A 15,357-nucleotide genomic window follows, 5' to 3' on the forward strand; every position below is an offset into this window, starting at 1 on the left:
AACTGGCTGAGTGAAAATGGAGTATTTTAACTCTCAAATACTGTATCTTTGATTTAGCAAATGTATCATACATCTCCAAATATGGAGTGGTGAAAGCAATATAGATTTTTTAAAAAGAATTCCACTTTTTTTAAAAAAAGTATCCATTTTCCCCTAGATTATTTCTCAAACTTACTGAGAAAGTCCCCTGATCCTCTCTCCTGTCCTTTTCCAAAGAATCTCTCTCTGTCTCTCTCTGTCTCTGTTTCTCTCTGTCTCTCTCTCTCTTTCTCTCTCTCTCTCTCTCTCTCTCTGGCAGCCTCATTCTTTTCCAACTCTGGAGAGTCAAATACAACAAATAAAAACTTTATAATTGCACTGAGAAGATGAGCATGCACACTCTGGTATTTCAGTAGATAGCACAGGACAGTTACTGCTGGAAATGCTGAAGCTGGCTGAACAGAAGGGAGTCAGGGGACTGCATCTCCAGGGGAAGATGAGGCAGTGAGGAAGGACAATTAGGCCTGGAATTCAGGAAGTGGCAGAAGACTGACAGATAATCAACTGAGAAGTTCATGTACACATAAGGGCTTTGCAAAGGCCAGAGATTTATACAAGATCCAGGCCAGAAGGAGCCCTGAAGCCAAGGCCAAGGCTAGGGGGAGTGAGACTCTTGCTTTGTGCACACTATTTAAGGAAACGCTAAAAATTTAATTATTGAGATAAATTATATTAAGTTGAATGCACTATTTCTGATAAAAATGAATGGAAACATTTGTGCTTAAAAAATATCAGAATTTTAAGGAAAGACAGGATCTGACCCTGAACTTGTAGGACTCACCTCATTCACCTTACACTCATCCCAACCCTCCTGGGATTATGCTGGCTTTATTTAAAATTTTGATATTTTCTTCCTAGATCTTTTGCATTCTTTTTTATCTTTTAAAATGTTGCCTGAATATATTATTTATCTTGAGTACTGAGAATTTTTGGTGTCACTTTAAATTCTGGGCCTTAAGAGAGTACCATTCTTCCCTCACCCTAGCTCTGACGTACCTGAGAGAAGGAGTTGTTTCGAGAAAACCCAGAGAGGCTATGTGGGAGCAGCTGGGGAAACAATGGGGACAACTTCTAGAACTCTGCTTGTGTGCCTTGAGGAATCCCAATATTGAATTATATTCTCAAGTCTATGTAAGAAAAATTATTAGTAGGTGACGAAAGTAGGCAACAGAGACCACAGATACGATACTCTTGTCTTTATTTGTATATGCGTTTGGCTCTGAATGATCAACTACATCACAAATTCCAGTACAAAAGATCTCATTTTCAGATAGATCATATAGACAAAGAATACCAAGCTCCATTGGTCACCCATACATACATGAGGGCAAGCCCTGGAGTTTCTAAACATAGGAAGAGAATGTAAGTCATGTGTTAAGTCCACTCTCTTGCGTGAAACGTGGGAGAGGGAAATAAAGTTAAGCAACATTTAGCAATCAACAGAACCCTTTCCCTGTCCCCCCACAGCACGACCTGGTGCAGCAGCAGCGAGCTGAATGGCTGAGACCAGTGCAATGAGGCGGCAGGAAGTGCTCAGGTAGGAGGAGGGTCCTTGGCCACATGGGGAGCTTACAGAGAGAATCACAGTAATACCAGATATAGTGCCCCTAAGCCAGCAGGGCTTCCTTGAGGAACATCAATCCATACCCACCCACTCAAAGTCCCCTTTCTCCAAAAGTAGATAGTGTGGGGACCATATGAACTAATCCCCCAACCCAACAGCCCCTCTCATAGCTCTGTCGATGCACCAAGACTCTTCTCCTCTTATGCTAGGACAAGAGGAGGCACAAAGGCTCTCAATAGTATGAATCTTTTCAAGAGAGCAAAAGAGGGCACTGAGGTGTTAACACCAAGAACTATGCCGATGAATCAGCCATTAGACCCAAATCTGGCTAAGATCCACTTTACTTAAAAACTCAGGCTCTAACATGTAGGAAGTGGCAGAGCATATACGCAACCCCAGAGGGAAAGTATGATTCAGGACATGAGTGATGATCTTATTCTACCTGCTAGTTGGCCACTGTCTGCCTCCCCAAAGCTCAGAAGTTTAGAAATCAACAGCTTAGCTATGTATCACCAATATCTTACAAAGAAAATGAATGTTTTCCTCTTGCAAATCCAATGTCCTTAAAAGTCTAGGTAGAATTCAGTAAAATCAAAAATCTTACATGTAAATAGAGGAATTTTACCATCAACTCAAAACAAAGGCTCCTAAGAGAGAAAGAGACAAAAGAAAAACCGACTAAAAGTATACCCTCTGACAGCACATGGGAAAGAAAGGCTAGCCTTCTAAATAAGGCGCAAGCAGCTACATGTATTGATATTTGTTTCTGTAGATATCAGGAAATGGCATTAATGAAATTAGGAACTAGGAAGAAATGTGATCATTAGCATCACAGTTCCTGAACCCTGATACACAGAGGAAAAAAGGGAGGATGGAAAAACCATGTGGGTAAAGATATTGATATTTAAGGAAGTAAACCCAAGATAGAGAAAATGTCAGACCAGTTTGTCCATCTGGCTCAAGTACTCTATTAATAGAAGGTAAGAACATGAGTTCTGACCCTAGGTAAAGCAGTTAGTGTCTCTCTATTCCTCAGTAGTAGACTGAAGACCAAATGACTTGCAAAAGTAAACTCTTTGGGTGTTGGGAGGAAGGGGAGTAAGTATTGAGCATGAAAACATAAATGGATCTGAAGATTAATTATTCCTGTAAGAAAACAATTCAGGTGGCTGCTTAGTGGTGCCATCTATGCTTATTTTACAAGCAGACATTTCATGCAATCCCTAGTAAAGACATTCCCTAAAGTGGAGACTAGCTATTTTGATATAACTACACACTACAGGGCTTTATCCCGTCCTCTCTACATCAACCACTTTATTGGAAATTTAGGAACATGGCACTCAGTCCAAATGCCATTATTATCTAATGAGGAGCTTGGGTTCCATTTTAATGAACCAGAAAGTTCAATGGCATGGTTAAAAAAATGTGTTAATTAATAGTAACAGGATAAAAAAGAATATTAGTGTTTATCCAAATACAATAACTAATAAGAATAATATATAGAAACTAGACTTGTACTATTGTTTTCTTTCTGGGATTCCCCCCTGCCTTTGGTTCTTAAATCACACAAATCTAATCTCTTACATCACAGGAACTTATTCATTCTGAACTCATTTTTAGAACCTCATAACCTTAATGCTACTGTGCAAAATACCAACATGACCATATTATTGGATATCATACTATTGATAGAGGCCTCCTTGCCAGAATCCCAGTCTAGGTCCAGATGCCTGAGACATCAGAAGAGGAAGAAAGGCTTTCATGATGAAAAATTCAGGGATCACTGAGCAGCAAACTCCATCAAGTTTAAGCAAAGCTAGGATTGACCAAAGGGGCACTCCAGCATGTCAGAAGTCCTTGCACAGCCAAGGGATCCTCTATGGAAAAGAAGGCATTCCTAAATATCGGGAAATGTATGAGATATAACTAGCTTGGCCCTTTAAGATCTAGCACACTCATCTCTTTGAAAGGAGCTAGCTAGGGTAAAGAACTTGGAGGCAAAAAGTGATCATCTGCTTCAGTTAAGCAATAAACTGCATTTGGAATTATCTGGAGTGATGACCCTAAATGAGAGCTCTCAGCCTGTCTTGTCAGAACAAGAGAGCCTCTCATTTCCTGAGTCTTTCCAGTGCATAAGCAGGCCTTATGTGCTCTGTGATACTTACCATATGAGAGCCTGCCGTGGCCACAGTCAGACCCCCGTTCTTAACTCCTGTGCATCCCCAAGGAAATAACAAACACTAAACTGGGAATAATATAACCAGTGTGCTTCCTACACACTGTGCAGCAAGATCTCCCCAAAGTGAGCCATTACTGTAGAAATATTGACGAAGTCCAGTACAAATAAAGGCGAGGACACATGTGGTTAGACTTTATGTTACAAGAGATTAAAAGTATATCCACAAGACTTAGAAAGCCATATATCCAAATGATATCAGTGGTTAACTCTAACTGGTGGATTTACGTGGGACTTTTCATTTCGTCTTTGTTTCTTATGTTTTCCAGATTTTCTACTATAAACTATACTATTTATTCTTATTTTGAAATACCCATTTTAGGGTACTTGAAGGCATTTAGGGTGATTAAAATAATTCTATCTTACTAGAAAAAATCACTGGGCCTATACCCAACTGGGTTGACCAACTCCTTGTGGTCTGTTTAGGACTGTACTGGTTTTAAAAACGAAAGTTTCACATATCAGGAACTGCCTCAGCATTCTCTCACTGACAGGAAGCAAACCCAGCCAAAGGGCAAAATGGATTCAATTTCTCCTTGGGCTGTTCTCTCAGTCTCAGGAGGCAGTGGTGCTTGCTCCCAGTTAGGGGCTGAGTCCAAGGCAAGAGATTCTTTTATGTGGCAACCAGGTTGAACTAAGAAGTAGCTCTCTCTGCATTTCCTTCCTGGCCATGGGTGAGAGAAAATGTTTCTTCTCTTGCCATTCAAGAGAAGAAAGAAAAATCAAGGAAAACTAAACAAAAACAAAACAAAAAACCCACTAGAACCTCAAGTGATCAACCTCAGAGCAGCATCATGGCTCCCCAGGAAAAAGACCTGGCATGACAATTAATCCAGATAGAAGCCCAGCTATGGTGGTTACTCTCACAGGCTGGCAGAATTAGTAAAGACAGAAAAGCTGCACTTCCCAGGGAGGAAACCTGCACTTTGTTATAATAGCTGCCATAAAGGATTGAGCATCACATCCAAGAAAAACTCCAGTGGTACCATCTTTACTTAACCAGAGGGAGCACTCAATTGTTCAAAGCACCTGGGTAGCAGGAGCTTCTTAGCAACATAGGAGGCTACTCTGCAACTGTGTTTGCTGAGCTGGTCCTGGTCTATAATCTGCTGGCACATGCAAGAGGGACCAACCTGAAACCAAAATGAGGGCATAACTTGATTGGATTCATTCTGTTGGTACACACACTCCAGTCAGGCCGGGCCTTGGGAAATTCCCAAAACAAATATATTAGGATCTTCCATCTGCTGAGAAGCTTCCAGAACATCAATGATGATTTGGTGAAATTGTACTGAAATGTCTGATGTGTGCAGGATGCAGAACTCCATCTTGGCTGGCTGATGGTGAGGAAGTAAATGCAGTCTTCAGAATGTCACTCTGAGTGTCTCCCTGACCTACATCCATAGCCTTTATTTGTGTTTTCTTTTCAGCTATCAAGCTTAGGATTCGAGTGTTTTCTTCAGAAGGTCTAGGTATACTATAATCGGGTGATATTTCTTTTTGGATAACAAACTATAATATCACCCAACGGTCAGAGGCTAAAAACTTGATTTCACTTCACTGTGAGTGTACTTGAAACTGTTTTGCTACCAAATCTCCATCTTGGTGCAGCTTATAATAACATGGCTTACATTTTAAATGTAATTATGCAGCCTGTATTCATTTCCTTTCTTTTAGGAAGCTCAAGATGCTTTTTTAAGCATTATTTGATAGCTTCTTACCATATCCTTTGGAGTTGAAAAGGGAATATGATATCAAACCGTTGTAGCTAGCACTGGGGGGGCCATGGCACCGACAGGGGGAAGGAATTGTACTGGGACCTGCAGAACAGCAGCAATGTGCCATGAAGGCTCCCACGAGATGAGTCGTCAACCCAGTGTGCCATAAAAGAAGCAATTTTTAAGGATCCTAAAATAACTGCATTCTCTGTCCTAATGCTCATGCTGGGCAGAATGGACTTAGCTTATTTCTAAAGTGCAGGCCATGGTCTTCTGAGGCAATCAAACAATTCCCAAAGCAGCCATTATTTGGACAATTAAACAATTAGAAGAAAATATACTTTTGAAAGACAAAAAATTAATAGGCAAAGGACAGAAGAAAGTGCTAGAGCAATTGTTTCTACCTGTCTTTCAGTCCTACCCTTGACCATCAAAATTGATCATGGTCATTCAATTGCACTGAAGTCTGAAGATAATCTCCGGTAACTCTGAGGGACTCGTATTCTTTGATCTAATGAGCTCCTGGGATCCTGAATGTAATTCAGAATTTTTGCTTATGTGTACTCAAAGTAATGTTGCAAATATATTTAAAACCTCTGTGGTTCTGTGAAAAATATCACCTCCATCCCCTCCCCTTATGGTAAGAGAATGACGAAGTGGGCTGTGGTGGCTGTTGAGGGGAACAGAATGGGAGCCTTGTGTGATAGCTTTAGCTACTGTTAAAACACTCCTTCCCTTTATAATGTCTTCTGTCTTCAGTCCTAGCTGGTCTATGAATCTGTGCTTATGTACATAATTGCCTAGTAAGCATGTGACCACTAGGAAAACACATACGCACACACAAACACACGTACACACAAGGATACACACACATTAACTATAATAGCTGGAGAAGTATGGCACATTCTGGAGAAAATTTTTAAAAATCCATTTCATTGGAAATGGAATTAAATTGGAAAAAAAGTGTCAGAATTCTTCATATGCATCTGCCACAGGGAGTTACTCGCCCTAGGCACATGTAGAGGGCATGCTCTACAAGGACAAACACATCCAGATACATATTTAGAGGCAATTCTAAGTCGATTTAGGCCTCAAGCCTAGGACCCTAGCTAATTTACAAGGCTGCTCTAGGGAAGACACAGTTTTAGGGATGACATCTATAGTGTTTGTTGTACGGGAGAAGATAAAATGCACTCCCACCCTTCAAGACAACCCAAGATTGATGATTTGGGGGTTTTGCTGGTTAGTATGTTTTGTTTCTGTTTGTTAGTTTCAGCTCAGAAGGTGTGTTTCCATTGCACCCTGTCAAAAACTTTCTCAGCAGTCAAGGAAAGGAAAGCAACACAGCTGCCCTTGAGCCGAGTTTGTAAATTTTATGGGGAAACCAACCCATGATGTCAGGTGACGTGCATTCAGACACGTCTAAACGAACTAGTTGAATTAAAGACCAACTCCAGACTTGATGTTGCTGAGCTCCTCAGCTCCATCTTGCCATCCTGATTGATCGAGGAGATGGGTCTATAGTTAAAGAGGGGTTAGTCATTAGAGCACACTGCTTTGTCTTGGAAAGGCAACTTCTTGCTTGGCTAGGTTATGGAAGCTAAGGAGTGACGTCAAGATCTTGTCTGGCCAGAATTTGCAGATAACCATAGAACTCTTCTCCTCCATCAGGCATGGATTTAGCCTCCTTTAGTTCCTGCAGTGACACAGGAGCCTCCAAATACCAAATTATTATCAGGCGGTCTTGGGGGAACCTCTGGGCCCTGCAATAAAGTAGACAGACTTGCTATTGGAAAGTGCTCGGGAGGAATTCAGCCCTGTTCAGATTGCTCTACAATCCTGCAAACCATCTCCAGACTTTTTAAATGAAACCCTCATATCACTCCAGATAGTGAGAACATTCTTCAGGGGATATAATTGATCATCATCTTTCACTTAAATAATTTTATGCATCATTTTAAGAAGTCAGATTTGATCATGTTTGTTTGCTGTTTTATTTTTAAAGCAAAACTATGCAAGTATTGAGATTGTATCACTCTGGACTTCTGAGCACCGTTTGCAAAATAAGGTGTTTGTATTCATTGATCCTTCAGGTCTAACTGAGAGGATTGCAAACAGGTGGTAGACTGTGAGCCGAACCTGACTCACACTGATCTATTCTTATTTATCTCACCTAGTGAGTTAAGTCTTGGAGAATCCACATAAAATAATAAACGCTTGTTTTCTCTGGAAAAATTAGAGTATCTGGCAATACCAGGCTCATACTCCACCATGGCCTTCACTACCCCATAGCATGTTTCTTCCAGCCTGTTCTTACATTGACCTGCCTGACCCTTGTTGGTAATTGGGGTTTTGGACCCTGCTCTAACAGAGGTTATTGTACTGCCTATCACATTGCATTATGATTACATGATGATCTAACTATCGGCCTTGCCAGTGAGACTCCTTGAGAGCGGGTAACAAGCCATCAATTTCATGAGATCTCTAGTTTCTAGCATTGTAAGAATGTTATGAATAAATATTTAATGAATCATCTTCATTATATAAGTTAGATTCTTATAATTCAGTGAAATAAGATCGTACATATAGATCATACATACATTAGATTCTTATAATTCAGTGATCTTTGTAAGATCATACATATATTCTAAAGTCAACATCTTTGAATAGCATGTATTTAGGAAAGGGAAGTATACGGCCAGCTTTTGGCTCAAGCCTCTGATGGATCCATAAGAATAGTGATGTTGTACTATCCATATGATATTACGCTTTAAGCACATGGAAAAACTTCTAAATTCTTTCTGAGATCTTCTCAAATTTTTTTTCACTGCAACTTCTTGGAAGAGACTTTCTTTAGAGGTTCCTTAAATGCTCACTTGTAAAAAATATTCAATGGGGCTCATGCCTACAATCCCTCCCTTGGGAGGCCAAGATGGGAAGGATGGCTTGAGTCCAGGAGTTCAAAACCAGCCTGGGCAACAAAGTGAGAACTATATCTCTACAAAAAAATAAAAATAAAAAAATCAGCCAGACATGGTGGTATGTACCTACAGTCCTAGCTACTCATGAGGCTATGGAAAGAGGACTGCTTGAGCCCAGGAGTTTGAAATTATAGTGAGCTATGATCATGCCATTGCACTCCAGCCTGGGTGACAGAGTGAGACTCTGTCTCTAAAAGATATATTTTATATATATATGTACCCACACACACCTATATCTATATATGTATATGTATGTATATATATATGTGTGTGTGTAAATATACGTACATACACCTGTATATGTGTGTATATATAAAGTACACATAAGTGTGTATATTTACATAATACACATATATATATTCAATGGGAATTATCTAATTGAAAGCTAAGTTCTCAACATTTTATGGGCCTATAGCAACAGATTCATCTCTATATCAGGTCTGCACATTTTGAAATATTTTAATTTCTGCATGACTATAATTAGAATGTTCAAAGAAAAGATTTTTTGTCCAAAGCCTATTTCTGCTAAAATTGTTATCTAAATCTGTTTAAATTGGCTAAATAGATAGTTAAAAACATATCCAATAAATGAACAATTATGTAGGCAAATTTGAAAGGAATAAAACCAATGAAAATGATTATGAGTCATCTTTCTTGTTACATATCTGCTAGTAATTAATATTTCAGTAATATAAAGCCACATCTGGTCAACATGTGGCCAGCATCAAAGGTACACCACATCTTGTGCTATAAAGGAATGATTCAACAGACAAAGATCCTGCCCTCCAAGAGCTTACAATCTAACCTAAACGAGACTGCAGAGACACATATGTGAGAGTGCTCATACTCACTACTTAACAAAAGACCACAGATACGCCGAAGATAAAGGAAAAAATTATGTGATAGAAAATGACATTTACAAAAGGGTGAAGGGAAGGACAGAAGTAAATTGCTTCTTCATTCTCATTTATTTGAAAAAGGATTCATGGAAGATGTGGATTTTAAGTGTTCTTAAAATCATGAAAGAGTATATGTGACTAGTTGCCTGGAAAAAAGAAAATCTCTTTTGGTATATGGTATGGAGTGACTGAGGACACTAAGCTGGGACATTACATTGGGTGCAGGGTCTAGCAAGACTTTATATAGAAGGAATGACCAAATGGAGGTTGGCCACTTGAGTAGAGGCCAGAAACTGACAGGAGGCACAGAATGACTGAGCCACACAATCAAGACTTCTCCAAAATGAACCAAAACCTTTGCAAAAAATCTCCACAGACTCCAGATTAAGGAAATAACCTTTGAAGGCTTTCTTTCCAGATGGCTAAGGGAAGAAAGCACTTCCAGCCATCCATCTAGCCCACTTTCGTCTAGAGGATCTCATTTGTTATTTTGTTTGCACTCTAGCTTGATTTTTCAATTTCTCTTCCTGGACTTGTTGCACTGATCCAGTCTACTTCATTATTCAGCTTTATCTTTCCTCCCTTGACAAAGGAAAGCAACTTTTTGAGGGTATGTTGATTTTAGTCAGCCTCAATTATACTACAGCCTCAGGCTAACTGAAGTGCATCACAGGCCTGGTACTGGTGGTGACTAAGGTGTCAAAGTACTCCATTCCTAGGGAGAACAATCAAAATGATGACAGATGCTCCCATCACAGTATCCTGCTTAGTCTTATACCTTATTTGACAGTTCTGAGTGCAGGGTATTCCAAGGATCTTTGGAGGAGGCTCACCCCATCAAAGAAGGCACATTTTAAACAATGCCTCTACTCACCTTGTTCACACCACAGTAACAGTGTTAAGATTAATAATACCTTGATTTCAACTAATATATTTTATTTTAAGAAGCTCAATATTCTTCACACATTATTCTATTTATCTTGTCATGTTACAGAGTCAACCAAAATCTCCAGTGGATTCCAGTCTCATACATTAAAAGCTCGTAATACTGTTCTTCCTAACTCTTAAACTCACATCCACCCTTAAACATACCTTGGGATAAATTTGAGTGAATAGGATGAAGTTACAGATATCTCCTCATATATGCACAGATCTGATACTTAAGGCCCTTCATCCTGTTCTTAAGGGAAAGTCAACAGAAAGCCAGACCCCAAAGCCTAACCTTGCAATAATCCTCTACCTTTCCTCTAAGACAAGGCAGGAGAACGGTATTTAAGATGGGATAGGAACATGCATGATACCGACTCTTTAGTGGCAGAGGATCCCTGGGATCTAGGCCACCTGACGTCATGGCCCTCACGGCCCCATATTCACGTATGAGGGAAGTCCTGGCGCCCCAATGCCATAAACCTATTTGTCCCCATGGGTTTACTTTTTGTTAGCTTTAAGGCTGTGCTCCACATTTAATATTGGAGCAGTGGTGAACAAGATAGCACAAAAGGCCCTTAGAAAAATCTCAAAGTTGCTAACAGAGATTAATGGGTTAATTTGGTTTTGAAAAATAAAAGTCAGTGTACTTAATATGCAAATCATCTGCTGCTATATCTCTTTGCTATTGTGGCCACACAGCAAGGCCTCATGCTGGGAACTTGGACTGAGCAAAGAATACAGGACTCTCCAAACTGATACCACCTGTGGGCAACACAGCGCCTTCCCAACTACCTAGAGTGCATGTTTCAATTACTTTCAATAAGCTAAATTTAAATTACATCCATTGCCTGTCATCTATAACTGATACATGCGCATTCTAATGATACTTCTGGTTTCTGTCTCTCTCTTTTTCAAGATAAGCATGCCTGGATTCCAACTTCATGTTGACAAATGGTTTTGGAAAATGGATCCCAAGAGAAGTCAGTATCTGCCCACAGTTCTTTCCCAGCAAGAGACACACCCGGAGAATTCTATAAGCAACAAACTAAAGGATCTATTCCTGGCCAAAAGCTGCAAGAATCCTCAGACATTTCATCGCACCCTGCCCCCCGCCAGTCGTCCCTGTCAGGGGCTCTGATAAACACTCTGGTTGATACAGCTATGCAGCAAATGGGCCAATAAGTATAAACAGCTGTACTTACATGTGTCTGGCTTGAGCTGACTGTTGGTGATGCCAAAGTACTGGGGATTTTCAATGACAGGGATCTTGGTCATGCCAATAATGACAGCATCCGGGCCACCTTCTGAAGAAGACGGGGTGTTACTCCCATTGGAGATATGATGGAGTGGGCTGGCAGAGTCATCATCATTGCTGATGACGGAAGCTGGGCCTGGAGATGGAAAAATATATATGTTCTCCTATAATCAATGGCTTTATTGAACTGTAATTCACATACATAAAATTTATCCATTTAAAGTATACAATTCAGTGGGTTTTTGTATATTCATGGAGTTGTGCAATGATCACTATAATCTAATCGTAGGACATTGTCATCATCCCGTTAGCACTTACTCCCCATTCCCTCCACTTACAAGCGTAGACATTCACAGATTTACACTCTATCTCTCTGGCATTTCATATAAATGGAACCATATAATATGTGATCTTTTGTAACTGGCTTGTTTTACTTAACATCATGTTTTTAAGATTCATCCACATTGTAGTATGTATTAGTACTTCCTTTCTTTGTATTGCCTAATGATACTCCATTGAGTGAATATGTTGCATGTTATTTATTCATTTATTTGTTGGTGGACATTTGGCTTGTTCTGGCTCTTTGGCTATTAAGAATAATGCTAATATGAACGTTCATATACGAGTTTTTATGTGGACACGTGTTTTAATTTCTCTTGAGTGGAATTACTGGGTCATATGGCAGCTCTATATTTAACATTTTGAGGAACAGCCAAACTGTTTTCCAAAGTGGCTGCACCATTTTATACTCCCACCAGCAGTGTACGACAGCTCCAATTTCTTCACTTCCTTCTCCTGTAAGATAATACGTAGCTTTCCTCTTTGTTCTATGATTGTCTCTAGAAAGCTCTGTCATTGAAACTCTAAACATGAATCTGGGATTCCTATTTCACAGAGCATTGGAAGTTGTTCTGGGAGTTTCAGAATCTGGGTTTCCTTTCTTTACCCTTTAGACAAGTCACTTACTTTCTCTGGATCTCTACATCCACTTATATGCAAAATAATATTTGCTTATTTTGACACTAGAATGAGATTAGTAATATGAAAAAGTATTATAAATTTAAATGTGCTTCATGAGTATGTATTACTACTAGGTATTACTAAATGAACTTTAACTGGTAGACTAGATATACATTTGAATGTCCTATGACTACATTCTTCTTTCTTCATATTTTGTTGAGTATCTGCACCGCTTTTGTCTACAAAATACTTTTACAACAATAATGGATCAATCCCATGGCAAAGTTACCTGCTTTGTCTTTGGCTGTAGTACTATGTATAGAGTCATCACTTGGTGTCTTTTTGCTAAATTAATAATCATAGCATTTTTGTACAAGACAAATTTCCTAGTCCAAAGTCTCAGAATGTATATGCTCACATATACAGTGTACTGTATCTTGTCTAAACAATTCACCCATTAGCCACTAAATTTATACTGTTTGTAACCAAAATTAGATTCACAAAGATAAAGGTCTACGTGAAAGCTTCAAACCAATAAAGATGGCAGTGGCTCATGACAGGCACTTTCTATGTGGGAGGTGGACAAAGTTCTCTAGATGTGTATTACACATGGAGGGTCCCACGGAAGCAGACCACTGACCTGACTACTGGCATAAGCCCAGGGAAAGAACAAAGAGGAAAGACAATAGGGAGTGAAAAGGCAGAATCAAATGCCCAGCCAAAGCAAATGCCATGCCAGGAAGAGTCTGAATTGCTACTTCCTAGGCAAGAAAATATGCTTTCTTCCAATCCCCTCACCCTCACTAAATGCACGTTTCGGCACTTCCAATCTTTCATTCTTTCTCCAGCTTTTCCCTCACACTTAACTATTGTAGTGAAAAGCACAGCAATTCTGAAAACAAAAGTTGTTTTGTCATCCAGTCTTGAATCCCCTATGAAATATAATAATCCCTCATCCCCCAACTTCCACGATCCATTTTTCCCCCTCATATGGAGATTATCACAGTTTGTAGTGATAACGGTTGGACATTCCCCAGCTAAACAGTGTCTTAAACAAACTATGCAAGAGACAGCCAACTGTTATTATAGGTAATTTTTGAAGCATTCTCTCAAGGGGATGTGCATTTAAGCTGCCTTTAGTGATGCATTCTGGCTCAGTTCTGCAAACAAGTCCTCACACAGCCAATTTAGAAGCCACAGAACACTCAAAAGCAAAGGCAAGTCCATCAGTTATGCTTGTCTTGTGTCTAGCTCACCTGCATTAGGATACAGCAGAAATTCTGCCAAGAATAACTACAAAGTCAAGTTCTTTCCAATATTCCTAACCATCCTGTTCTGCGACTTGCTCCCTGATGCAGGCCTAGGTCATCCAGCTCTGGCCAACAATTAAAAATGAAGATGTGTTATGCTAAGGTTTCCACATCTTGTCAATAAAACCTTCTCACCACTGACTGCCTTGCTTGGTTCCAGGCGTGGTTGTTCCCTCCTGCAAGGTTACCAGAGCATGCTCCTGCCTGAGCTCCCTGAAGGACTGGCAGTCAATGCTGCACGTTTCTTAGTAGACTCCAGGCACCGCCTTTACCTCAGGAATGCAGGAGTTTCTTTTTCTTAAAATTTCTTTTTTTTTTTAATTTCAATAGTATTTTGGAGAACAGGTGATGTTGATTACAAGAATAAGTTATTTAGTGGTTTCTGAGAATTTGGGGTATCCATCACCTGAGCAGCATACACAGTACACAATGTGGAGCCTTTTATCCCTCCCCACTCTCCTGCCCTTTCCCCTCAGACCTGGAGGTCGATGGCATCATTCTTATACCTTTGTACAGGAGTTTCATTTTAAAACATTCTACATGCTGTCAGAAATCCAGCAATATTTCCTTCTGGAGCCCTTGAAATGATTAGAAATGCATTGACTCCAGTTCCTTTCTTCTCTGACTTTCCTCTGGCCCAGGACGCTCTGAGGTTCATGAACATCAGAGCAGCATTCAATCATTTTTAAGGAGGCTGATACCTAGAAGACAACTTGAGATGCCCAAATTCAGACTTTGAGTCTTCTGCCAAGTACACAGTGAAGCCTTCACTTAAAGAGTCCAACCAAGCAATTTGCTCTCTGCCTCTCCTTCTTCACTAAGGGATACCCTTTCCTTGCCTAAACCTCTCCAATTAAAACCTCCAACTCTGATGTAACAGATTGCAAGGAAATGAGCTCTTGTTTGGGGAGTGAGGGTAGGATTAAGCTTAGAAGCAGTAAAAAGCACCACAGGTAATTTTTCAAAAGCCTTTCCACTTTGCCAGAAAAGTCATTGTTGACAAATGTGAGTAACACATAAACCTCAACAATTCATCAAAGGGGATATTAATTCAAGTGCTGTTTTCTTCATTATTGATGTTCCAAAATCTAGAAGATTGATATGGCTGGCAAGGTTGCAGGGTTTAAGCCCAATTTTTTGTGAACATTTTGATATAATGGAATACAAAGCACAGCAAAGTTGGGAAGGCAGAAGAAGCTCTCAGCGGGGACAATGAATGTCTACATAATTTGACAGCAGCCTGTCTGTGCATATCATGGGATGTGTCTTTGTATGTCTATGCATGTGTTTGAACAGGCACCACGAAAAAGACAGAAGAGGAATAAAGGGCCATATTACCATGTGTTAAACAAAATTCATATGAGGACTTGAAAAAACGTATTAGAATATTAATATAAAGCTTTAAATGGCGAGGTATGTGCACACTCGGCTGATTTAGAGTAAATAGTTCTAATCGCTCAGCTGA

The 15,357-nt window shown here is 39.8% G+C and overlaps 1 protein-coding gene across 12 annotated transcripts in view; it reads right to left on the reverse strand.

The window, feature by feature from the left end:
- Positions 1 to 15,357, reverse strand: part of NTRK2 (neurotrophic receptor tyrosine kinase 2) — a 348,512-nt gene that overhangs the window by 144,842 nt on the left and 188,313 nt on the right. For 9 of the 12 annotated variants that reach the window (XM_032290797.1, XM_032290792.1, XM_032290798.1 and 6 more), the window contains one exon: positions 11,570 to 11,758. In XM_032290797.1, the coding sequence (XP_032146688.1) occupies positions 11,570 to 11,758 (189 nt within the window). Of the gene's footprint in view, positions 1 to 1,219; positions 7,321 to 11,569; positions 11,759 to 15,357 lie in introns of those variants that run through there. The other 3 variants (XM_032290804.1, XM_032290803.1, XM_032290802.1) reach the window with 2 other exon arrangements.

Source organism: Sapajus apella, unplaced genomic scaffold (assembly GCF_009761245.1).
Source record: "Sapajus apella isolate SASKATOON/1434 unplaced genomic scaffold, GSC_monkey_1.0 scaffold24, whole genome shotgun sequence".
NCBI classification, from domain to species: Eukaryota; Metazoa; Chordata; class Mammalia; order Primates; family Cebidae; genus Sapajus; species Sapajus apella.